Source organism: Calypte anna, chromosome 4A (assembly GCF_003957555.1).
Source record: "Calypte anna isolate BGI_N300 chromosome 4A, bCalAnn1_v1.p, whole genome shotgun sequence".
NCBI classification, from domain to species: Eukaryota; Metazoa; Chordata; class Aves; order Apodiformes; family Trochilidae; genus Calypte; species Calypte anna.
Genome location: NC_044248.1, coordinates 32,229,983 through 32,257,157, shown reverse-complemented (window position 1 = coordinate 32,257,157; position 27,175 = coordinate 32,229,983). Strand labels below are relative to the sequence as shown.

The following is a 27,175-nucleotide window of genomic DNA, read 5'->3' as shown; positions in this document are numbered from 1 at the left end:
TCAGTTCTTTTTTTTAAACTTAAGTATGTCTGTGTGCATTAAGAGGTGGTTTAGTATGCCTATCAATAGTACGATAAATTTGTAGATCTGTAATCTTGTTCCTGCTTTCAAAGACACCACATGCAGATGTTCTGCTTAACTAAATTTTATAGCTGATTTATAATACATATAAATAATTGTATCAAAGTCAGTTTTCAGCAAGTGACTGGCTTTTTTCTTATTCTCTGTAGAATCTTGTGTATGTTTACAGCACTAAACCTTGTCACAAAGAATAAACGTTCAGTTTCTGTTCTACCTGTTCTTCAGAATGATAAATCACAAAGCATATTGCAGATTTCTTTATATTTTTGATAACACTGCTGGCAGTCTAGTAGGAATCAAGATCTAAGGAAAAAGGAGGACATGCAATATTAACTCACGGGAAGGTGGAAGAAAAAGAACATTTTCTGACAATGGTTTGGCCATGTGAAAATGTTCCTCACACATGACTGATTTTCTTGGATGGCACTTCCTATCCAAATCTGGAAGAGAGATTACACTCTTGGCTACTAATGATGTGGTAGGTGCTCTGTCACATGCATCAGGCACTAAACAAAATCTTACGCTTCTTGCATAACCAAAAGTACCACTTTTAACTGGTCTGATTTAAAAAAACAAATCCAAGAAACTGGTTAAACTAAAAAAGTGAAATTCTACTTTAGTGATTTTCTGGTGAAATGTGACAAGTTCAATTTATGTATTCAGTGTACACCGAAATATTGTGTTCAGATGAACAAATTATTAGGTAAGGCATATATTACTATGTGATCTTTGTCAAAGTAGTCTTCATGTATTGTTCTATTGCTTAGTGCTGAAAGTAGAAAGAATTCCACTGAATTAAGTACTTTTAACAGTGTAAAGGAGGTCAGATACATGCATCTAGTGTACACAGTGACACCCTCAACATACAGGTGCTAAATAAAACCAGTGGACCATAATTAGTTCTCACAACCATCAGGCTACTTCTCCCTGCTTTGTGATAATTCTCTGTTGACACCAGATTAAATGACTGCCTGTCAGTTCCCACAGGGTGACAGAGGGCAGATGTAGCAGCTGTCACGTTATCCCTCTGCAACCACAGGATTCCTGGCTGTGGAAAAGAGGAAAAAATCCAGTCTGTCTTCCTATCTTTTTGTTTTTTCTTGGCAAATTGGTAACCATTATAAAATGGAGCTAATTCCTCTTGCACTCTGTGCAACTGTGAAAGCTGCATGCAACTATTTTTATCTGCCTGTATTCCTACTTTCAGTTTTGTACTTGGCTTGCACAAAGAAGTATCCTCTTACAACATAAGTAAATGTGTCATCATAAATCATAAACAGGTAATTTGGGATGGTAGATCATCATTATGACCTTGACAGTTAAAAGTGCCTACCACCAGAAGTGTGAATTGCCTCTATCCACTGCACTGTATGCAGAAATAATACTGGATTGTGCATTCTGTGGTAATAGAAAATAATCAAATTTGAAAATTATTCAGGTTTATGAACTGTGAAATGATGTAATCTTAATACTCTGGACTAAGGATTTTTTTTTCTTTTATCACTGGGTTGAACAGAGGTTTCATGATTTGTATTTATTTTCTATCAAAATTCATTAAACTACAGCTTTTGAAAGCTGTGTATCATCTAACTTGAAAAGATAAAGTTGAATGACCATATGAAGAATCGTTGTGATCCTGGTATAAAAATTATAACATAGAGTTACTGGATTGTGCAGCTCACTAGAAATCTTTTAATCTTTTTTCTTTTTTTTTTTTTTTTTTTTTCTAAAGGAATTCCAGTCGATGTTGCAGTCAACATCTTCATTAATAGCTTTGGGTCAATTCAAGAGACAACTATGGTAAGACTGAAATGAGATTTCCTTATTAAATTTCAGGCTGAGGATTATGAACTCTAAAGCAGAAATAATTATTATGATTGCAGTTTCTCAGCATTGAGTTAATGGGGTTAGTGATAGACTGACTGTGCTTAACATCATAAACCTATTAATCTGTTTCACTCCATATTTGTCCAGACATTGTCAGCTTCTAGAATCTGTTGTAAATTAAAGAAAATCCATGGTATCTAAAATGTAAGAAATACACTTATTTCCATAAGGGAAATTCCAAGCAAATTATGTAACCTTCCTGAGACTTAAAATGTAAGTTGGTTGATGTACAGAAAATACTAAAACTATATATGAGAGAAAAAGAACATTCATGCATAGGGCTGAAGCATACAGATTCTCTGTTTCATGAAGTTCTGAAGATAAAGTAAATCATGGAGGAGCAGAGGGAGAAGGACTAAAGGAGTAAGTCATCAGTGACCATAATTTTACTTCTTTTTGTTTACTGTTTGAGAGAGGTAAAAGAATTGAATTTTCAAAAGATGAGTTCAGTCATAAAATTTTAACATGTCAATAACAGCACCAAATAATTCTCATTATAATTTTGACATTTTTGTTAATTTCAAGAGAAAAAATAATTTCAGATAAGCCATTTAGAGTATTTTGGAACCTGAATATCTTCTTTACAATAGTATTTCAAATAAATACTGTTAAAAATATTGCAAAAACCCCAACATTTAAATGTTGAAGATGTTCTGATCTGACAGGGGTTTTCTTTTAAGTAAAAAAGAGGGGAGCATGATGTATCTTCCAAGTATGTGGGAAGCCACTGCCAGGGTATGCACTCAGCATGGGAGTTCTTAAGTACTTCCTGAGCATCACATTTAGAAATTACTTTGGTGATCTGTTGCATCCACAGCATTGAGGTAGTTCCCAAAACCAGGATGCTCTTTTTGAGGTTGTGACTGAGACAGCATTCCTACTCATAATGGCACAGCAGCAATAAATTAAAATATGGCTAATAAATAATAAACCACCTTTTGCTGTTGGAAGAAGTAAAAGTCTTAAAATTCTGAACCAGTTTACATGATACCCTATTGACATTTCAGTAGGACTTCAGAGCTGCTCGAAGTTTAGCATATGTGATGGCTGGAACAGCTTTTGAACAACTTGGCAAAAAAATTCTGTTCCTTTAATTAGGAGTGAATGATAATAAGTCAGCTAATAGCATTTGTGGGAAGTGATATTATAACAAAGAATATACTTGTGCCAAACATACTTTGAGTTTTATTTCCTGAAAACAAAAAGGGGACTAAAGTTTAAAGATGGGCAGGGAAGAAGAGCAGGAAAGTAGGAGTAAGATAAGTGTCTAAGATGGCAGGTATATTAGGCCAGATGGCCCTTTCAAGTTTCTGAGATTTATTGCATGTTTTAAAAAGTGACTTTTACAGAGGCTTTTTTACAGTTCACCCACATCCAAAGAGTAACAAAACATGAACGTAAGGGATGTGCTTTCCTTCCAAAAGATGAAGTGTGTGCTCTACAGCATTACATGCATGCCATGATAACTAAGCATGAGTTACTTCTTTGGTGCCTTATTGTATCGTGGGAAGCAGTGACAAAATAAACAGGGAATCTGTTCTTCCTGACATCACTTGGGATACTCCTCCTGCTGCAGATGGCATTGCGTTCTGTTGTATTCAAGAACCAATGCTCTGTTGGAGATAGCCTAGTACTTGTCTTCATATGGTCTTGGTAATGCATCAGACAGTAGAAATAAGTCACTTAGACTGGGAAAAGACTTGTGACTATAGAATTACAGGAAAAGTGTTTCCTGGAAATGAAGCACTAAATTTTGAAGGACCAGATGGGCCTCTTGCATTCAGAAAGGAGAGGCATTTGCAGGAAATAACAGAAATGCTGAAAAAGCTTCCCTGTTGAAGAAGAGAGTGGCTGCCTTCTGTCTCAGGCACTGGAGTGACTTTTGGGGAATATTGATTTCTTTTTTTTTACTGTTCGTAAAGTTACCAGAACCTACTAAACTGAATGGACTGATACATTATTTCAGATATTTTGCTATTAGTAATTACATTTCTAAGTATTTCAGCTGATGAATTATAGTGATGATTCTTGGTTCTGTAGTCCTTTCTGGCTGTATCATAGTTGATGGTCATAGGTTTTGCAAGGTGTATACGGGAGTAAAACATCCTGGTTTAGCTGCCCTAAGGAGACAGTTTCTTCTCTTGGAAGGGTGAGGTAAAGCAACCAAGGGTGCCAAGTAACTTTGAGTGAGGTGGTGGTATACAGCCCAACAAACCAATGTGTAGAAGTGCCAGTGGGAAAAGGTGATTTGGCATGCTGATCTCCTTTCATTCAGAAGGATATCAAAAGAGATGCAGATGGAAGTATCTTCAGTAAGATGTCCTGTATCCCACTCTTAAACCCTTCTCTGAAATAGCCAACTCTGGGCTTTGTGTCAGGAACCTCTGATTAGTCAGTGGGCTCAACTTGACATCGTGGTAGCTGGTTCTGAGGGTCCCTCATGTATTTCAGTAATAAAAAAATTTGCTGTTTTTTAATTGCAGTTGTTGGTTGGTTTTTTGTTTGGTTGTTTTTTTAAGAGGTTTTTTTATGTGCTTTTTTCTAAAGTATAGCACTTACAGGTGTGATGTAAAATGGGTTTGAATCAAGACAGGACCTGAACTGTGTATCCTAATCCCATAAGCCTGTATTGACTTAATCAAACCCTAGTGAAGAAACTGAAGGGTAAAAATTTGCTCTGTGTCTGGAAACAGTCACTTTCATGTTGAGCTGTTGAGTTCTCAAGAGAGCTGCAACATTTTCACACAGGTATCAAACAAGTTACCTGGAAAAGCTAAACAAAAAATTAGCTAACTACAGAGTGAATATGAGCTTTATTTATACAGAGCTGCTACCTTCCAGTAAGCTCCCTTTATCTTCAATCCTGTTACTTGCATCCTAGCTCATCAGACTGCTTGTCTAGGGTCCCTATGCTAACTCTACTTCTGATTTTGCAGATGTGTTTTTAGACTGCAGATTTGTGGGAAAACATGGTAATTATGCTACATTTATAAGCTGCAATGGACTGGATGACAGGACAGAGACTGCCCAGGAAAGATTCTTTCTGCTTTAAATACCTATTGGGCTCTAAAATTTTAGTCATGCTGGTCATCTGTCCCTCTGTCTGCAGAACCTGTATGCCAGCTTTGTACTTGCAGCATAACCTTTCTTCACTCAAATGGCAAAACCTCACTTCCTCCTTCTCCTTTACGTTAAATCCTTGCAGAAAGGCCTTCTTTATTTTTATAAAGGTCAATTATCTTTTCTTACTTTAATATTAAAAATTACATTTTCTACTTTATTAAAATAGCGTTATAATACTTTCTTTCTTTGTATAAGTGATCTTCTGTGTGCTCCAGTGTGCAGAAAGAGATGTATTGATTATGCCTGGTTTCTGGCCTGAGGAGTTTTTCTAGCCACATACCCACTGTTTTGTAGGTTGCATTTGAAATATTTCCTAGAATGCCTCCCCTTTCTACCCCTCGAAAACAACTTGCCTTTTGATGGAGTTTCATGGGAAAACAATGACCTGTAGATTTTTTTTACCTACCATGTTCTCCAAGGTTTAATGCTGATGAAAATCTATTCTGGACTGTCCCCTCCCCTGCCCCTGTCTCAAGATTTTTGGTTGGTATTTGACTCTCCTTTTTTATAAAATGCTTATCATTCTGTAATATTCAAATGATGTGTAAAATGTATGTGAAGAAGACTATGTCATTACATGATTTGTGTAGATCACTTCTTCAGCTCCTGTCAAACCTAACTGTAGTGCACATAGTGAATCTTAAAATTCATTACCCAAATTTGAGAGGACTGGTTGCAGACTTCTGCCAAAATAGATTTATATCAGAAACTGTAATAGTTAATATTCTTTTAAACAGAAGCTCTTCTGCACATCATTGTCTGGCTTGCCGCACTTGTATCCTGACATCTCTGTTTTCTTCTACATTTTCTATGTTGCCTCAAGTACATAGGTGGTCTTCCTCTCCAAGTGAAGCTTGACACAGGTTTCTAGTCATTTAGGTAGATCTGAACAGATCAGTTTTAGGTTAATGTAATTTTTCTTTCATTGTCTTAAACAGAAACAGAATCAAGTTATTCAAATGTCACAACATCTGGCAGGTAATAAAATAGTATCTGAAGGTGATAAAATAGTATTCACCTGATCTCACTTCCAGTTCTTATTTTGCCAGTGCATTCTGCCTTTCAGTGATGTAAACTTCTTCTGAATGGGTAAGCTGAAGGCAAGTGTCAGACAATGCTTTTGATTTGCCTATGTCTCTGAAAAGGCATTTGATTTCATTAAAATTAGGGAAATGCACTTGTTCACAAGGAAATTAATTTTGGAGTAATGCTTGTGAGCATGACCAGTATGCAGTATTTATCCCATATGTTTTAAAGCAAGTTTTCACTGAGACAAGAAATGCATATGGAATGGGAACTTCAGCAAGAAATAAAGTAAGTTTTCAATTATATATATATAATTGAAAAGATGCTGTCTGCGGTAATGACCTGAATTCCTCCTTGCTCCTGAAGATTCTCTATGAGAGACTTCCAGTAAAACATCACTTCATATCAGTTATTTTTATACTTATTTACTTTGACCAAATAATATAGGTCTTCTTATAAATAAGAGCCAGACTATGTATATTTTTTCAAAACTGGACTGTCAACAAGCGACATCTCTCAGAACTATTCATATTAATAAATATTGCCTCAGCTTGTTCTACTTAGTTTTGATACTTTGTTTTTTCCCTTATGGTTCAGCAAGGAAAAATATTACTCAGTACAGTGAATCATAGAATCAAAGAATTGGCTGGGTTGGAAGGGACCTCTGAGATCATCGATTCCAACCCTTGAACCACCATTGCGGTTGCTAGACTATGGCACTGAGTGCCACATCCAGTCTCTTTTTAAATATCTCCAGGGACGGAGAATCCACCACTTCAGTGGGCAGCCCATTCCAGTGCCAGATCACTCTTTCCGTAAAGAAATTCTTTCTAATATCTAACCTAAACTTCCCCTGGCACAACTCAAGACCGTGCCCTCTTGTCTTGTTGAAAGTCGTTTGGCAAAAGAGACCAACCTCCACCTGGCTACACCTTCCTTTCAGGTAGTTGTAGAGAGCGATGAGGTCTCCCCTGAACCACCTCTTCTTTAGGCTGAACAGCCCCAGCTCTCTCAGCCTCTCCTCATAGGGTCTGTGCTCGAGTCCCTTCACTAGCCTAGTTGCCCTCCTTTGGACCTGCTCCAGGACCCCGATATCCTTCCTGAACTGGGGAGCCCAGAACTGGACACAGTACTCGAGGTGTGGCCTCACCAGGGCTGAGTACAGGGGCAGAATCACTTCCTTGGACCTGCTGGTGACGCTGTTCCTGATACAGGCCAGGATGCCATTGGCCTTCTTGGCCACCTGGGCACACTGCTGGCTCATGTTCAGCTTCCTGTCGATCCAGACTCCCAGGTCCCTTTCTGCCTGGCTGCTCTCCAGCCACTCTGCCCCCAGCCTGTAGCGCTGCATGGGGTTGTTGTGGCCAAAGTGCAGGACCCGGCACTTGGCCATGTTAAACCTCACCCCATTGGAATCAGCCCAACTCTCCAGTCTGTCCAGGTCCCTCTGCAGAGCCCTCCTGCCTTCCAGTTGATCAACACTGCCCCCCAGCTTAGTGTCGTCTGCGAATTTGCTGATGATGGACTCAATCCCCTCATCTAAATCATCAATGAAGATATTGAACAGAACTGGGCCCAACACTGATCCCTGGGGGACACCACTAGTGACCGGCTGCCAACTGGATGCAGCCCCGTTCAGCACCACTCTCTGGGCCCGGCCCTCTAGCCAGTTCTTAACCCAGCACAGGGTGCTCCTGTCCAAGCTGCGGGCTGATAGTTTTTTCAGGAGGGTGCTGTGGGAGACAGTGTCAAACGCTTTGCTGAAGTCCAGGTAGACCACAGCCTTCCCCTCATCCACCAGTTGGGTCACCTGATCATAAAAGGAGATCAGGTTGGTCAGGCATGACCTACCCTTTCTAAACCCATGCTGGCTGGGTCTGATCCCTTGCCCATCCTGCAGGTGCTGTGTGATTGCACTGAGGATGATTTGTTCCATAACCCTGCCAGGCACTGAGGTCAGGCTGACGGGCCTGTAGTTTCCTGGGTCCTCTTTCCGGCCCTTTTTGCGGATTGGCGTGACATTCGCCAACTTCCAATCATCTGGGATGTCCCCAGTGAGCCAGGACTGTTGGTAGATGATAGAGAAAGGCTTGGCAAGCTCTTCTGCCAGCTCCTTCATTACCCTTGGGTGGATCCCATCTGGTCCCATAGACTTGTGGGGATCCAAGCATCTCAGTAGGTCACTGACTGTGTCCTTCAGGATTACAGGGGGGCTGTTTAGATTCATGTCACTTTCTATGAGCTCCAGAAGCCATCCGTCTTCAGGGTAACCTGTCTTTCTGTTGAAAACTGAGGTAAAGAAGGTGTTAAATACCTCAGCCTTTTCTTCATCTTTGACAACTATATTCCCACCCGTGTCCAGTAAAGAATGGATGTTTTCCTTGCCCCTTCTTTTGCTGCTGATGTATCTGTAGAAGGACTTTTTGTTATCCTTCACAGAGGTGGCGAGATTCCATTTGCATTGTGCCTTTGTCTCTCTGATTTTCTTTTGACATGACTTAACAATATTCCTAAATTCCTCCTCAGTAGTTAGCCCTTTTTTCCATAATTGGTAGGCCCTCCTCTTAACCCTAATTTCTTTCAGAGTCTCCCAATTCAGCCAGGCCAGTCGTCTTCCCCGCCAGCTCGCCTTTCGGCACACTGGGACAGCCTGCTCCTGTGCTTTCAAAACTTGTTCCTTGAAGTACGACCATCCCTCCTGTACCCCTCTGTTTTCAAGGTCTGTTTCCCAGGGTATACTCTGAACAAGTCTTCTGAATAGGCCAAAATCTGCCCTCCGGAAGTCCAGCGTAGAGTTCTTATTGATGACCCTCCTTGTATCCCTGAATATTGAAAACTTTATTATTTCATGGTCGCTAAGTCCCAGGCGTCCACCGACCACCACATCTCCCACCAGCTCCTCTCTGTTTGTGAAAAGAAAGTCAAGCGAGGCTCCATCCCTGGTGGGCTCATTTAATAGCTGGAGTAGGAAATTATCCTCTATACACTCCAGGAATCTCCAAGACTGCTTCCTCTCTGGTGTGGAGTTCCCAGCAGATGTCTGGTAGGTTAAAGTCGCCCACAAGAACAAGGGATGACGATTTGGAGACATCTGCCAGCTGCCTGTAGAATAATTCATCATCCTCATCATCTTGATTGGGTGGTCTGTAACAGACTCCCATCACGATATCAGCCTTGTTGACCTTCCCCTTGATTCTGATCCACAGGCACTCCACGTTATTATTACAGACTTCAATTTCTACAGTGTCATATAGGGCTACCCCTCCGCCTCTCCTACCCTGCCTGTCCCTTCTGAAGAGCCTATAGCCACCCATGGTAGCACTCCAGTCATGGGAGTCATCCCACCACGTTTCCATGATAGCAACTACATCATAGCTTTCCCGATGCACAATGGCTTCCAGCTCCTCTTGTTTGTTGCCCATGCTGCGTGCATTGGTGTACATGCACTTTAGCTGGGCCTCTGGTTTGTCTCATACCTTGGGTAGACCACCCTTAGGCTCCTTTCTGGAGAGCCCAGTTTCAACCCCATCCCCCTTCAAACCTAGTTTAAAGCCCTCCTTATCAGCCTCTCCAACTTACATGCTAGAGTCCTTTTCCCCTTGTTAGTTAGGTGAAGCCCATCTGTTTTGAGAACACTAGGTAGTACGGAAGTTGTCCCGTGGTCGAAAAACCCAAAGTTCCGCCGGTGGCACCAATCCCTTAGCCACCTATTGATCAGATTAGTTTCCTAGTTCTCTCCTCATTCAGGTCTTCTATTGCTGGAACACAGGTGCAGGAACACCACCTGTGCTCCTGACCCATCAACTAAATGACCCAGTGCCTTGAAGTTCTTTTTAATCACCTTTGTACTTCGTCCAGCAATGTCATCACTGCCAGCCTGGACTACCAACAGTGGATAATAATCTGAGGGCTGAATTAGTTGAGGGAGTCTCCTACTAATATCCCTCACCCGGGCACCGGGAAGGCAGCAGACCTCTCTGTGGGATGGGTCCGGTTGACATATAGGGCCCTCAGTTCCTCTCAGAAGGGAGTCACCAACTACAACTACCCTTCTTCTTTTCTTCGTAGCTGTAGTTGTATCCCGTGCGGTAGAGAGGGGGCGAGCAGGAGACCTTCCCGAGAGATCTTCCTCTTGTCTGGCCTCCGCCTCATTTTCTGAGTCCAGGGCCTCATATGTGTTCTTTAAGGGCACCTGGGGGGATGGCGGGGGTTGGGAGGGGATTCTTTTACCTTTCCGATGGGGTACCTGTTTCCATTCCCCCCTATCCACCTTGTCTGCAACTACTGTTTGATCAGAGGAGGGGCTGGGTTTCACTGACTCCTTTTGGATTTCTTTTGCAGTCGAAAGGGTGTGACTCCACCAGTCAATTTCCTTTTCACTGTCTCTAATACTTCTTAATCTCTCTACTTCCTCCTTAAGCTCTGCCATCATGCATAGGAGGTCATTCACCTGCTCACATCTCACGCAGACACTGTCCTCAGATGCTAGCACTAGGCTCAAACACTCTGCGCAGCCAGAGGCTTGAACAGCTGCATCCATCTTAAGGGGTTCTGTCTGTGTGGACACACGTTTTGTTGTAACAGCGAAAGTTTTTCCTCTTTTGGATACCATGGCTCCTTCAAGAGAAGCGGGAGGTTGTTGTGACCCTTCTACTTGCTCTAACTGCCTCGCTAACTGCCGCGTCACCTTCCTGTTTGCCTGTTCCGGGTCGCTGGCGCTCCCAGAAGCCACCTAAATCCCTCCTGCTGGTCTGGGTGCCGCCCCCTTACCAGCTGATTGGCCTCGCCAGAGACCCTCGCCGGAGAAAGGGTGTGCAGCACGCTGCCGGTAGTCGGCTGATCTGACTGTTGGACTTAATATAGGACAGTGGGGACTGTATCCCAATTAACAGGATTAATTAACAGGGTAGATGGTTCTGCATGAGGTCTTAACCAGGTGAATTCCTTCCTGTTGAAGTTAGCTTGCCTGTCTCAACATGGTACATGCTTTGGACTGTAAATACCCATTCTATATAGTATTACAGTATTACAGAAGAATTATAGTATTACAGTACAAGAGAAGAGAACCCACATTATATCGACAGGAAGATGTGTAAATGGCAGTGATGTGTGAAATAAACAGCTTTATATACATTAACAGACCTAAAATATGTTGAGAACCTTCACTCAGTTTTCTGGCATTTTGCTGTGATTGTAAAGAAGTACAGTGATTTTAGTGCTCTAAATGATGCACCCCTTACCTCAAGATACTTTGTACCTTATAGTCATTTATGAAAAAAAAAACCACACCATAGAAGATTGGTCAGAAGACTGGAGATAGACATTATCATACATATAGAATTTTGGTTTGTGTTGTAATTTGGTTTTGGTGGCGGTTTTGGTTTGGGTTTGTTTTTTTCTTTGTACTTTATTTCAACATAACGTTTTTGGTTTTTTTTCTCTCTGTGATTTACCTAGTTTACAGATATGTAAAAAAGAGGCACCGGCTTAAATGTAAATGTCAAAAGCAAAAAGATTTAGAAGTAAGGCTGAAAAATCATAACTGACATACTGGGTCAGATTTTTCCTTTGGATGCACACAGCTTTTGCTAAGGGCAGAATGCATGCGGGTACCATTTTGCCCTGAGACACATGCTACTCCAGGTCCCAAAGGCAAAATTAAGTTCTCATTGAGCATGGCTCTAATGCTGTCCATCCCTGAGCAGCAGTCCTGCTGAATGCAGAAGGAGGTTTTCTTTGTGTAAAGCCTTGGTTTTGTCTTTTTGAGACCTGCTCTTTTTCTGCTCTCATACATGCTATGCCTGTACTTGTGTTGCGAGCTGGCATCAGTTTTCTTCAGTAACCAAAATAATCCCAAATCACTGTTACAAGGTCTGAGGCTGCATGGGCAGTGTGAAATCTACTATCTACCTGGTCTGCTTTCTGCTTTTGTAGTGTGATACTGTACTATCAGTGTGCCACTGAACCAAATGGAGAATAAGCTGGAATTTATACTTGAAGGATATCTTGACAGAAATGGTATTGTGCCTGTGCTGCCTGCAGCAATGTAGTGTAGTCAGGCAATGGCTTTCCTCTGCCCTGCTGCATGCTTTTACTGTTGAGGGCATGCAAAAATTAGGGGTGGGAGGAGTGCAATTTGGTCCTTTTTTAAACAAAGTTATTAGATGCAAAACATGAGTGAGATAAAATGTACCTATTTTTAGTAGTCTATTAAATTTTATACTTATTAATATTATTACTTATTAATTATTATTACTTATTAATATTATTTTGTGATAGAAAAAGATAAATTGTTTCTCTCCTCAGTTTGATAAAATGGTTTTCTCTCTCTGTGGGATTATGGCTTGATTTCTGGATGGTCTAATATTTATGTCTTCTTCCCATCAGGATTATAGAGTCAACATCTTTCTAAGACAGAAGTGGAATGACCCCAGGCTCAAACTTCCTAATGACTGGAGAGGTTCAGATACTCTGACAGTGGACCCAACTATGTTTAAATGTCTTTGGAAACCAGACTTATTCTTTGCAAATGAAAAAAATGCTAACTTCCATGATGTCACACAAGAAAATATTCTTCTTTTTATATTCCGGGATGGAGATGTCCTAGTCAGCATGAGGTATTTTATTGATATATTTTTACTCTTCTTTTAATTTTTTTTTTAATTACTTGATATGAGAAATATATACTGTGTTATACTTAATGTAATATAATTTATGACTAATACTTAAATTTGACAGTTTTTAAACAATACTAAAATTAATTCAAATGTCTGTGGAGAAATCAGATCGTTTCAAAGTGTGTAAGTTGCACAGCAAGTACTAGAAATTTGAATTGTATGCACATTTGTATGTCATGTTAAGCTAACACATTAAGTACACTGAATTCATTGAAGAAAAAATTTAAGCCCTTTCACTAATTTCTTGGATTCTTGGAAGCATAATGAAATAGATAATATCTGACGTACAGCTTTCAGCAAAACCCTATCATTTGCTGACCACTTGAATTTCTGCACCAACAAAAGAAAATTATGTTTATTTACTAATGATATATATGGAAAGGCAGAAATTACAAACTTTGTGAATATCAGTGTTTTGTAAAAGTACTGGGATATAACCCTGATTACATTTTATGCCTTACTGGCATAGATTTTTTTCAGAAGGCTCAAAAATGTTGTTTAACTATTGTTGCAAATTGCTGTTTTGTGGATTGAGTTGGTTTGTCAAAGGTAAACACCATGCCCTAAAAATAATCATCCAGTGAAAACATCAAATTGCTAGACTAAGAAGGATCTCATAGTGAATTACAGATCTTAAGAATTTATAGACACAATGATTTGTAGAGACTAGAAATATAGAAATTTCTAGAAATAGAGAAAATTTCCTGAAAGTGAGTGAATTTTATTTGGGTGTGAACTGGAACATATTGCCTTGATAGGGAAAAAAATTATTACCCAAATTTACTGCAACTTAACAGCTAAGTTGGAAATATTTCTGAAATTCTAGTCACACAGACTGTTTCTTCCCATGGTAGAGTTTGCTAGAAAAAAGAAAGAAGATGGGAAAGTTGGGGTTCTTTTTTGCCCATTTCAAATCAGGCTCAGAAAACTCAATCTCAAGACTTTTTGCCAGCAGTAATCAGAAAAGAAAATTCATTGGGCAATCAAAGTATTTCATTTAGCTCACTCTGAAGGTCCTGATTCTGATTCAGTTGTTTCTGTAGCATGTTTTACGTCTGTAGAAATAATATTTCAAAATAGAAAATATCTTTTCAGCTTTAAAGAAAATTTTTCATTTGAAATAGCAAATATTAAATAAAACATTGAAACCTAATAAAAATTCCAGGTTCCAGCTATTCATAAATGAGATTATTTCAGTCACTAGGTTAGGTTAGCAAATAGTGAATATTCATTGAATCCTACTAGAAGTGTTTCTGATGGAAAAATTAATCTCTGAAAACTTCCAAATGACAAAACAAAATTCAATAACATTTGTAGTTAGTGTTGTCCTCTAAAAATATTCTCTTTGACTTTAATAATACATGATACTCATTAATTTTCTGAGGCACTGTGGTTTGGTGACATGATGCTGAGATTTTAAGATTTAAAAATATTTAATTGCTGTGCCGTGTATTTTTACTTCACAGAGGTGTTATCACACAAGAATGAAAGAGTCTCCAGTTATCAAAATACATGTTTATGACAAAACGCATGTGAGAGAAAGCTCTTTCCCTCATAAATAGTTATGAATTAGGAAACTGAATGTAGGAGTAAACAGCTTGTAGTCATATGAGGAGTAATAAGTGGTGAAGTCCCACAGAAAAATCTCTTCTGGTTCCTGTTTTGTTCAACATAAATCATCTGGAAAACTCTGAATTGACAGGTGTTTTGGATGATGCCAGAATATTCAGGATAGTAAAGATGAGAGACAGCAGTGAGAATTGCAGATTAATCTAGTGAGTAGGCAACAACATATGCAAGGAAATTCAATGTAAATAACTGTAAATTATGCATGCAGTAAGTTTTTTCTTTTGACTTTACATAAAAACTGACTTGTTTTGAGGTGGTAATAATTATTGCCTCTGTGTAATAATGGCTGATTCTCTGAAAATGTCAGCTAACAGCTCAGGACTAGTTGGAAAAGTCAACTGAATTCTAGGTAGTTTTAGGGACTAAAGAGAACGTCATGCAGCTATGTAAATCCATGCCATACGTGCATCCTGAAAATAAGGTGCAGTTCTAGTCCTGCCACTGCAAGAAGGGAGACAAGGATGGTCAAAGGTACAGATTGGCATTCTTTATAAAGAACAGCTATGCAAGGCCACCTTCACACAGGAAAAAAACCAACAAAAAAGATAAATGAGGTAGTGGCATTGAGGTCTCTAAATCATTAATGGCACAGAGAGAATGGATGGACATTGATTTTTCACCTTTTTTTCCAGTAAAAGAACTATGAGACAGGCTCAAGATAAATAAAAGTAGATGATTAGAGTGTGTGCAGCTTAGCTGTGGGATGTGCAGAATGCTGTGCATGATTTCTGTGCATGATAAAGCTTTCACAGACTCTGGAAAGCAACTGGAAAAAAAACAGCCCCTTGGAGACAAAAAAATCTGTTGAGGTCCCTTAAATACTGAAGTGTCACTTCTGGTTTAGAAAATTCTTGAGGTGCAATATCTGAGAGACTGCTGGATATCTGATTTCCTGATTGCTGGAGTCTCATGTTCTTCAGGAGGTTGCTGTTGGGCCACTGCTAGAGACAGGACTTTGTTCTCTATGAATATTTGGCTTGGCTATTCTTATGACATACGTATTGTGTCATTTATTTATTAGTAAGTCTCTAGTAACTAGCTCTAACTAGCATATGTTTATAACATTTTGTTCTTGGATTACTAGAGCTATCTCAGTTTCAACCTGCTACTTACGATTTTTAAAAATTTTCTGCTATTTTAGAGGCTGAAAGTCAGATACTTGTTTGGTTTTTTTTTTCCTTATTGCCATCTACTGCTTACCTGGCAGCTAATACTGTTTTTAAATTTCTGTATTTTCAGATTGTCTATTACACTGTCATGCCCTTTGGACTTGACCTTATTTCCTATGGATACACAGCGCTGCAAGATGCAATTGGAAAGCTGTATGTAAATCACTCTGTACATAAAAACAGTTGCCTTATAGGCATACTTGAGAATCAAAACCAAAAATAATCAATTCTGTGTTGTTCAAGTCAGCATTTTTAATGAATTTTGAAATAAATGTTCACAGGTTCATAGCAATATACAGTTCCCTATCAAAAATGCTTCTTATGGTTATAGCACCATAAACTCTGTTTTCAGCTTTTGCTATTAAGCATGACAACTGATGAGCTTTATAAAAGCATTTACAATAAACATAGCAAAATGGAGACACATTTCAGTTAGAAAAAAAATATCCATGGTTTCCCCAGGAAATTGTAACTTCCACAGCATGTGCTGCTCTGGAGGTTTTTGAGGTCAAATTTTTACCCTTGCATTGATGTTTCCTGGTATTTTAAACTCTTTTGATACAGTGCCAAAGGAAAAGTATTTGGTGTCAATACATCAAGAGCATTTAATATGAAACCCCTTCTTTGACAGTGTTTTCAAGATGTACTGGGGATGTAGTCAGACATCTCTTCCTTATCAGTCCTTCCTTGGTCTCTAGGTGATATGATCTCATGAACAGCCAGGTCTCATCTCTGAAGGGCTTCATGCCATGCTGGAAGTTGCAGCTAAATTGTTTCTGAAACCCATCTGCTTTCACGCTCCCCAGCTACAAGGGTACCTATTCAAGCACAGCTTTTTCCCCACACTCCTCCCTGAGGATCCCACTTGCATAGTAATTCTATTTTCCTGAGTAAGGACAAGTGTGAAGCTTGCTCCAGTCTGCTCCTGCTGTAATACAGAAACTTTCCTGTTACTCCACCAGGCCGGGTGGGGAAGGGGAGGATAGGGAAAGGAAGACAACAGTGAAGAAAGACCAAGGTTAATCAGGGCTGATCAGGACATCCCAGGGGTACAAGGATAATATTAATATCTGAGCTTTACAATTTAGTTTTTGATTGCCAGCATTTACCTTTAGAATTGTAGTATGTCCATAGTATTTTTGCCCTTTGCGAATGTGTAGTTATTAGCGGAAGTAAACTTATGGTCAAAAAACAATAATATTAATGCAAGTTTGCTGAAGTTTTCTCAATCTGGGTTTAATTGCAAGCTTTTCAAGGTAATGGTTATTCAAGGATGAACTAATGAAAAAAAACTCTCTAACTTTATCTAAACAACTTAATTGTCTTTCTCAATGCTAAGTTGACATATTCAGGAGGAATTTGCTCCTTTGGAAAGATTGTGCGCTGAAATTTCTTCTACCTTTTAACTCAGTTTTCAAAAGCAACAATGTTACCCATGAGCTCCTGACTGCCCCTCCAGTTCCAGCTGTAGGCTTGCTCTCACTGATAGCCATTGGTAGTTTTATTCTACTTAAGTTATTTTAACATCAATATTTTGTTTCTAGTTGCTGTATTTCCAAAACAAAAGCCGCCACCAGTTTTTACTAAGCTGTTCCTATATTTTGACCCCTAGTTCTGCACACTCTCTAAGGACAAAATTTTAAGTGTCCAGGAACTGTTATCATAAAGGATCTTGGCAATTTTGTGATTTGCTGTTTATTGTAGGGAGGTGAAACTAATTTTATTGATGAAACATTAAAACAACTATTTATTCTTTTTTATAGTATCTTCCATAAAAAGCTTTGAGACACTGTGATTTTTACTAAGTTATTGTGAATCTTAAAGAAGTCCATACCCAGGAAATAATGAAGGCACTGAATTGATTTATAGTAGGTCTATACATCTAATTAAATTCCTGGTCAACTGTTTGCTGAATGGCAACTCTTTCATGAATCAGGGCCTTTAATCTGAACAACTAATCAGAAAAGTTTTTTCAAAGAAAGCCCAAGATTCATCACAGTAATTGTGTTGTTAAATTCTTTTGAAGTTTTTAGGACTTGTGAATGCTGTTAAAGTTCAGAATATTTTTCATGCCTTGCTGGAGTATGAATGAATATGGAAGCTTCAAAACTGTGGGGAAAAGAGCTTTGCTTTCATTGTTTAAGCAGTAAGCATTGGACAAAACACCTCAATAATTGTAATATTGCTGATATTGTAATGTTCTACCCACCATGTCCAAACTTAGGCATATATAACAATTCAGTTGTAGATTATTTTACTTTTGTATTTGATTATTCGAGCAGGAAATATAAAAAGAGTGAAAGACATATGATAAATATACGCTAGATTTTCTTGCAGAGTTTGCTCCAGTTGAGGTGATTCTTTTAATGATTCTTATTATTTTGTTCTTGTAGTTGGTTACACAACTGATGACTTACGGTTTATCTGGCAGTCTGGAGATCCTGTCCAGCTAGAGAAAATTGCTCTGCCTCAGTTTGATATTAAAAAGGAGGATATCGAATATGGTAATTGCACCAAGTATTATAAAGGCACAGGTAGGTAATATAAATTATTTCTTTCGTAAAAAAATGAAAGCTTCCTTCAGTTACTGTTTATTCTTAATGGATAATATTTCAGTTCATGTCTTGCATTCTGTAGGCTTAAATAGATTACTTTTAACATAGTAACTGTCACATGCAATTAGTTCAGACTAACCAAATCTAGAAACAGCTAGGTTAAAGATGAGGTTAAATGTTTGTATTGCTTTTGCTTAGATGTCTTGTGATCTTACTATCACTGGTTTGTTTCTATAGTGCTTGTACCCATTTATGTAAGCGGCCAGCTTCAGAAAAGATATTCATATGTTGCAGCCAAGTAGGATAACTGTGGTTTACTGACAGATCCAATTAGGAAGGTCCTTGCACACTGAATGGTCAGGCCAATAGATACTATTCTCTGCTTGATGAAAGATGTTACAAAGCCATACAGAATGCTTTTCTGGCATAAAGGAAACAATTATTTTGAAGGTCATCCCTCCTATGAAAATAAAACCTCAATATATCTGGAAGGTATTCAAAAGTTACAGAGGAGAAATTTGTGAGACAACAGATTGCTGAAGAGGATAGAAAGATCTGTGATATACCCATATAGTATCTTCTACACAAGGAAGATTTTCTTTAATTGCTTTTATTGCTTTGTTGTTTTAGTTATTGTATGCCAGACAACACTTTCAAGATGCCTTATCATTCCATGGTACTTAATTGAGAAAATATAGACGATGAATGCATATATTTTTGACAGATCCTGTCTTCTAAACCAGCTTTGCACAACCTTTATTGATACAGAGTGATCTGAATTTTTAAATTACTGTGATATAACATGTCTTTTCCTTGTGATAGAATAGTTTATGAAGTTCTTAATTATAATACCAAAATGTTAATATTAACATAAAAATGCCAGTTCTGCTAATTGAGTAAAAATATAAACGTAATTTTTTGTCTGGTTATCAGACTTCCTGATCCATCTGTTGCCTCCAACAAAACCTCTGTATTGTCAGTTTTATTTTTGTATTGATTTCATGTTAACAGATATCAAAAATGTTTGGATGATTTAGATCTTCACTTTTTTACTGGTGAGAGTATTCCTTGTTTGCAAGAATAACAGTGTCTTTAGAGTCTTTTTTTAAAAGTCTGAATGAATTTTAGAAGTCACATGTACTAGCTTTCAGTACTGTGGGAATCTACTTAGTCACAATCAGACCGCCTCTGTCCATTCTAAACTTTTTACACTAATATATCTTAATTCCATCTTTTGCACAAATTAATGATAAGTAGGAGTTTCAAGTGAGTTTAAGCCAGTACAACTGCTGGACCCCATTGATTTTATCTGGACTGCATCCTGAAGACAGCATCAAGATGGGAGTTTAACTTTAACTGCCTGTCCTGATGGTCTGTGAAAAGTCAGAAGGTGCCCTATAGAGCACAGAGAGTATGACCAAAGTTGGCAGCTATGTAGAGCTCTGTTTTCAACATTTATTTTTTCAGATTGTACTATTTCCCTTTATAATGAAAATGAAGTTATTGACCTTTTGCTCATACATAGAAAAGGCCTAGAAGATATGGACCTGAAGAGGCTGAGCTACAAAGCACAGTAAACATTAATGAATTTATTTCTTTAAAGGTTATTACACTTGTGTAGAAGTAATCTTCACTTTAAGAAGACAAGTTGGATTTTACATGATGGGTGTTTATGCTCCTACACTGCTAATTGTTGTTCTATCCTGGCTGTCATTTTGGATCAATCCTGATGCAAGTGCTGCAAGAGTCCCACTGGGTAACCTGTGTTTATACATACTGTCACAGTCCAGTGTCACACCATTGAGCCATTACCAGTTGCTTTGACAACATGATGCTGGACATTGAGAGCAAATTCACTTCCATTATCCACTCATCATTTTCACTGAAATCTCCTCATTCCTAGTCATGTAAAACCCATTGAGATACTGGTTCCAGCACTTATGTGATAAGCATGCTGTCTCTGCTTTTCTCCATTCAGTCAAAGCTGGTCTTACATACCAGGGATGCAGCAGAGACTGTGGCAATATGCACCTTACAGGGATTTGAACATCTGAATAATCAGTAGAAACCAAGAAGATAAGTAGGGCTTTAGAGAGACTCTGCCTCTTGGGGCTGTTTCTCTGAAGAGTAATAGAAAAAAAATTATGTCTGGAAGAAAATAAGCATCCTTGTTACCTGATTTGGTTTACTTCATTAGGGCCTCAGTTCCTGAGAGTACTTCAGGCTCGTGCTACCCGGCTGCTCAGCACAACGCAGTAGGCAGGCCCTTCATTTATTACAAGATAGTAGGACACAGAGTTAATCAAAACAGTATTATCTTGACTAATTGGATTGTACATGGGACTCCAGCTCTGGGGTGGCCAAAACCACTAATGCCAAAAGCTCTCTGAAATTCAGAGCCAGGCTTCTGCTTTCTTTTCCTTTTTGGATTCCCATCCCCATGCCATGATCTCTCCTCCCTCTTGCTCTGACCTCCCCATGCTCCCCTTTTCCCTGGCACTCCACTTATTTTCCAAATCTTTTCTGTGTCCTAAGAGGCTCAGCATACCTGTTCTCAAGCCCCCAGGGGTGCAGTTGCAAGAATCCCTCCATCCCCCTGCCTTCCTCAGAAACCTCTCATCCACACTTGAACCACTACATCCCCACAGGACTTGAGTCCCATGCAGCCTCCCATGTGTCAGTAAGCACTGGAGACTCTGGGAGTCAGGACCTGCCACATCATTTTACCAGGCTATGTCTGTGATCCATAAAGTCTTGGAGCAGTGAGTAGCTGTCTTAAGAGCCTATTGCAGAGGGAAGGGTGCCTGCTTGGTTTTGCTAGGTGGAAAAGTGTCCACATATCCACTGGCATGAGTCCCATTTCTCCCATCTCAAGTCATCTACTGTTCCTTTTCCTCCTCCACTGAAGCAATGAGCAAAAAAAGCCTAAGAATTGTAAAAATCCTGGAGAACCCTGACTGGAGTGATACTTTTGGCTTCAGAGTCAGGGTTGGCTACATAGCTCTAATTAAGTGTGACATAAACACTATCAAATTATATTTAATGTATCCTTTCTCTAGGGGGTTGTTTCTAATACAAATCAGCTTTGTTTTTCTTGACTTTTAAAAATATTAATAGTTACTTGAGGAGAAGTCACAATCTGTATCAGTTTTATAGAAAGTAATAAATATAATCTCTTACCTTGAAAAGTAGCAAGGATGCATTCCATAATGCAAAACGTGAGACATTTTAAGAAAAGAAGAGTGGGAAAAAGTAGCATGCCTTAAATTAAAAAGGTAGAAACACAAACTGGAAATATTTTTCATGTAGTGAGCTCCTGTATGATCAAAATCTGAGCTGTATTTCTGCTGTGATAATCCTGTACCTCTAATGTCTGACCAGACAGACTTATTAATTATGTAATAGATTTATAAGAGAAATAGTGCTGATTTATGTAATGTGGATGTCTTTGTGACTAAACATGCATGCTTATTTGTTGTTTATTATTTTTCATTTATTTGAAGTGCTTACTGTAGTCTTTTCTGTATTAGGATTTCTGAAATAATGCTTTTTCAAAACATTTCACTGGTTATGTGACTTTTCCTGACTCCCCAGAGAAGCAAAAACTGCTAAAGCTGAGCATCTTTTAGTCTTGAGTCAGTACTTGGGAATGCAAGTTGATAGATTCATGCAACTGGAATAGATTCATGTTTTTCCATTTTGCAAGGGAGCAACAGATTAATTCTTCTATTTACATCCCTGAAGATAAATTGGCCTTGAAATCTAACAAGATTAACTTTTCTGCATGAAGTGGTTTACATCTAATCTCCCAAAAAAGTGTTGCCAATGGACACCACATTCTCAATGGCTAGATACAGGTCTCATCAGATGAGAAGCTACTTTAGATTTATTAACGAATATCTTAATACAGTCATCCTTAGAATTAAGTATAATGGTCTACTGGTCCCCGTGGTTAGGCATCTCAGAAGTTTCCAGGTAATTTAGGGGATTCTTAGCAAATCAGTACTCAAAATATATCTTTGTAGACTGATAATTGTTCTGGGAGAAGGATATCTGAAGCAAAAGTATTTGCATAGGAACTACTTTAGTTGCAAACCCAGTAACATTTCATCCATTTAGATCATCTGGTGGCAGGGAGGTCCACAAAAGACTGGTACCTGGGCAGTTGGGGCTAAGAAACCTTGAAGTTGATATCACTAATTGCTTCTTTCTAACTAAATGCTGGTATTTCACCTTTTCATGGGCCTGGCAGAGGACTCTCTGGTTCTTTAAAGGTGGATAGTGTGCAAGCATCTGTTAAAAGCCCTTTCTTTTCTTCACTGCAGTTTGACCCCCAAAGGGAGTAAGATCTTGGAGTTGTAGGGATCTGATGTACATTCAGACTTCTGTCCTTGCACAGCAACCTGGCAGCATGGAGCATGCAGGGGGGGTACAACAGGGTACATGGAGGCTTTTAGTAGTAGTGATAGATTCCACACATACAAAGGACAGCTGGATCTGAGGCCAGGCATGCCCCCACCCTCTCCTGTCCTCAGATCTGTCTTAGTTCTGTTCAGTTCATTTTATAAAATTGCAGCAAATGTAGGGCCTCAAAGGAAGATGTAAAGATACATGTGCTATGCAGAGGGATTGGCAAGAGTATGTCTTTAAGCTTATGAAGTTTAATGAGATAAGAGAATGTATTAGAGGTATCAAATTATAACAAAGATAGAATATGACCTTTTCCAGTAAAATTAGTGAGATGACAACAGACATTTTAAAAGCAGTAATATAAACCAGAAAATACTGTTTCATACAGTATATAATTAACCTGTGGAATTCACTGCCCGGAGATAGTGCTGGGGATCAAAAGTTCAGTGGATTCAAAAAAGGAAGATTTATTTATCTGGCAACACATGCTGAATTGCTTTGCTGGATTGGCACTTTCTGATATTCCATGTGTAACTTGAGACAGAATTTTTAAAACAGTAGCTCTGTACAGTCATGCTTTAGGCTGGGAGCTAAGTAACCTTACTGATTAGTTAAATTTTGCCATTGAGAAGGATGCCTCTCTAGAGGCAAAAATGCAGAGATACTTGCTAAAAAAGCTAAAAAGCCCACTTTACTTTGCAAGTGTAGAGGGAGGAGTTCTGTCCTGTCTCTTTAGTAATCCCTGGAAAGAAAATGGGAGGATTTTTTTGCTTGTTTAATTAGTAATCTTGCAGTTTATTCATTCCTCTCACTGAGCGTGAGCCCTGGGCTTTGAACCGTGTTGGGTGCTGCTGCCAGAGGTGTAACTTACAACTCTGGTACTTGTGTCTCCAAGGCACTCCCCACTCTGATCTGGCAGCAAATAGTTGCTTAATTGAGTATTCTGTGCTTTTCTTTCACTTTTTTGTTACCTTGAAAACCTAGAAGTTTCTCAGGCTTCACGAATGAGTTTTTCATCCTCGGAATTCAGACAAATGGAAGTTAGTGGCAGGTTACTGTGACCTCAGTTGGTCTTCTGAATAAATGGATGGAAGCACCACTAGAATCTCTTCACCTAGTAGAATTTTTAAGTTAGTTTTCTAGAATTAAATCCAAAATTGTGTGAGATAGTATTTTAAGCTCTACAGAGTGGTTGACCATGTGTTCTAAGTACCAGGCATGATAATAACATTTGCATATTAAGATAGTAAACGTATTTAAAGTTAGTAGGAAAAAAAAATATCCAAGACGCTGAGCCAGTCATTGGCTACTTGCTAATTTGGTTATTCAGGGTACAGATGGATGCTGCCTTTCAGAAGTCTAGCATAAGCATAGCATGCTACTTGATACAGTACACTGTCAGATAATGAACAGAAAGGTTGGCATAGGCAGAGATGTCCTTTATATGTTAAGAGGAAATACAGCATAATTTGCACCTGTTACTGCAGTTCATTATTAGTGTTCAGCTGAAGACAGCTGGTGTTGGTCAGTGGAAATAAATTTATAAAAAGAGAGACTAATTGATGCTGACTTGGTATCTTTTTTTTTTTGATACTTGAATGCTGCTGATACAGTAGTAGGAAAATAAAACCAGAGTGGACAGTGAGGTTTGGTAGTACAGTATTAGGTCTGTCCTTATGATCTGACATAGCACATTCTCTCTTATCCCAGTGGAAAAAAAAATCTTTTTTTTTTTAATTATTTGTCACACATTTCAAAATAAAACACCATCGGATTATATGTTCTTAAATCATGTGACTGTAACAATTTTTTATAGTTTCTCTGGAGATAAATATCAAATAAGTTATCATATCACTCTTACTGAAATCCTAATATGAATAACAGCAAAATAATGATTGTATTTATAATCAACTAAAATTTAATACTTTCACAGGCCCATAAAGGCACTTTCAATTACTATTTATTAGAGAATGCTTGTAGACCATCAGTCACCTCAGTGTTTTCATCTTCACAGTGAATTTGGAGCCCAGACTTTTTAATTGGCTGGTACAGTTTTACTCTTTAGAAAAACTTCCTCTCCACCTAAATTTTGGATATCATACTTGTGGGCAGGTCCTTCAGAGGATTTCCCCTGCTGTATCACAGTTCTGGTTTCTTGGACAACAGCAGCTCTTAAAATTTATTTTAAAGGACTTGAAGTCTTTTAATGTAGGTATCATATTTCTCCTCCATCTTGCCAGACTTAGATGCACGTTGTAGACTAAGCCTCTGGACATCCCGTTTCCCATTTGTGCAGTGTGTGATCAAGCTGGAAAACTACAGTAAATACTTCTTTCTTTCCCCATTTATAAAATGAAGGTGCTAATAATAACTAATCACTAACTGTAATATCCTCCATGACTATTCAGTTTAACTTATTTGTTGTCTGAAGACATCTGCATTGTGTCTACCCACTGCAAAATAAACCAACCACATTATGAAGTCCCATTCACTGTTAGAAAAAGCATCATTCAATGTTGTCTTTTTCAGAGACAGCACAGCCAGCATCAGTAAGGGTAAGTTTTCTCTAATCAACGTGTTGGGGTTTTTTTTTTTTTCTGTAGGTATTTTCTCAGTACTCAGCTTGGCATCTGAATGTACCACTCTTGCTGCCGAACTTCCCAAAGTGTCTTATGTGAAGGCCTTAGATGTCTGGCTGATTGTTTGCCTTCTCTTTGGGTTTGCATCTCTGGTGGAGTATGCAGTCGTTCAGGTAATGCTAAACAATCCAAAGAGAATTGAAGCTGAAAAAGCAAAGATTGCCAAAGCAGAGCAAGCGGAAGGGAAGGGTGGAAATGCTGCCAAGAAGAACACAGTGAATGGCACAGGGACTCCTGTCCACATCAGCACTTTACAGGTAGGAGCTGAGAACCTGTGTATGCAAAATCAGCATTATCTTCTCTTAACATAATTCCAGTAATTTGCTGTCTTAATAGTTTTCATCAATGCTTAATCTTAGAAGGAATTAAGACATTAAAAACCTATCGGTAATTACTATTTAGGAATATGACCGATTGGTCTCTAGTGATTTGGGGTCAGAGTTACTAAATGAAGAATTTGTCTTTTAATATCCTAGCACCATGGTTGCTGCTGAGCTTCAGGTAAATAAAGCAGCAAACAGCTTTACAGTTGCTATTTTTCTCATAAGAAATAGCAGCTGTCAAGCTATAACTATACAGAGGATGGGACTCTCGGTCAGTATTTGCTGAGAGTGGACTCAAATAACACTCATCTCATTGCTTTCCTCGGGATGGCCACAGCTGCACCACACTGCATGTCAAGCATCTCTGAAGGCAGGGATTCAGAAGCCTTGGCATTTGTAAACAAAAGACAGGTCTGTTTGTCTGTCAAGCAGTTCCTGCATTTCTTGTGTTTCCAGATAGAGTTCATGGGTAAGTTGGTCAAATCACGTTACGTGAAGAAGAGGAGATGTACACCTTAGTTCAGGCAAGAGTTTTCCATCATGCTTCCTGGTTGTTGTATAACTCCCCCTTTGTGCTCCAGTAGTTATCTGACATCCCAGGCCAACTGCCCTCAGTCTTGAGTGATATTTAAATGACATTTATTCTACAGAAGAAAATATGTTATGCTGAAATATAGGAAATACAAATTTGGCTTCTAGTTCACTAATTCAGTAATTTAGATGTAGAAAATAGCGTTATTAGGCCAGATCCAAGTATAATATTGGCAGTGTCCAATGTGACTCTAAAGCTTTTTTAAGGAGGGAGTAGTTTATGCTGGAATTGCAGAAACCCTGTCCTAGTATCAACCTGACATTGTCCCATAACTGATTACCCACCATCCAGAGCAGCTGCAGAGTGGTGCACTGACTACCATAATACTCATCTGGGACAAGAGTCTCCTGGGAGCTGTTTTGGTATGCAACCAGGCTCAGCTTAGAGCAACCCAGGCCCAGGCCCAGGCAACATGAGAACTGAGTAGAAAGAACAGTTTTACTTCCTCTGAACTGAATGTGGTATTTTTGCATTCGGCAATTTGTGAGTGCCAAATTCAGCTGTTTCTTGTGACAAAGTAATTGCAACAGTCCAGTAGAGCAGCATAAAATCTGTTTATTCCTATTTCGTACTTAACAAGTGAAAGGGTACAGTTTGATCAATTACAAGATTAATAAAAAGCTACATTTTACAGTAGTGTGAATAAAACCAAATTGCTAAATTACTGAGTTGCCTTAGTGTGTACATCCTTTAAGCTGCATGCCATTGTCATAGCCATAAGGAGAGTAGAATGATAACCCTTACCACCTATGCTATCCATTCATCTTTAAATAAGATTTTTCAAGCAGGTAAGTTTGGACATATGGTGCATTTTAAAACTTAAAGGAAGGGGAGTCATTGTCCACAAAAATTAAATAGCTTTCCCCATGAATGGTGTCGAGTAGTAGCCTGAAAGTTTTTAGGATTCAGACCTCAGTCTGCCCCCCAAGTTCTTGCAGTGTTTCCCATCCACGATCATGCAATGTCAAGTCCAGCATCTCATGGTTGACCTGCAATTTTCAGAGTCTTCCCAATTTTTTATCAGAGACCTTTAACATTCCAGTATCTATAATATCTGCAACAAT

General features: G+C 38.8%; 1 protein-coding gene across 1 annotated transcript in view; it reads left to right on the top strand.

Moving 5' to 3' along the window:
- GLRB (glycine receptor beta) overlaps positions 1-27,175 on the top strand; it is a 48,342-nt gene that overhangs the window by 13,506 nt on the left and 7,661 nt on the right. Inside the window, exons 4-9 of the mRNA XM_030449817.1 lie at positions 1,814-1,881; positions 12,505-12,734; positions 15,663-15,745; positions 17,986-18,126; positions 19,751-19,903; positions 25,161-25,453. Of these exons, the coding sequence (XP_030305677.1) occupies positions 1,814-1,881; positions 12,505-12,734; positions 15,663-15,745; positions 17,986-18,126; positions 19,751-19,903; positions 25,161-25,453 (968 nt within the window). The remainder of the gene's footprint in view (positions 1-1,813; positions 1,882-12,504; positions 12,735-15,662; positions 15,746-17,985; positions 18,127-19,750; positions 19,904-25,160; positions 25,454-27,175) is intronic.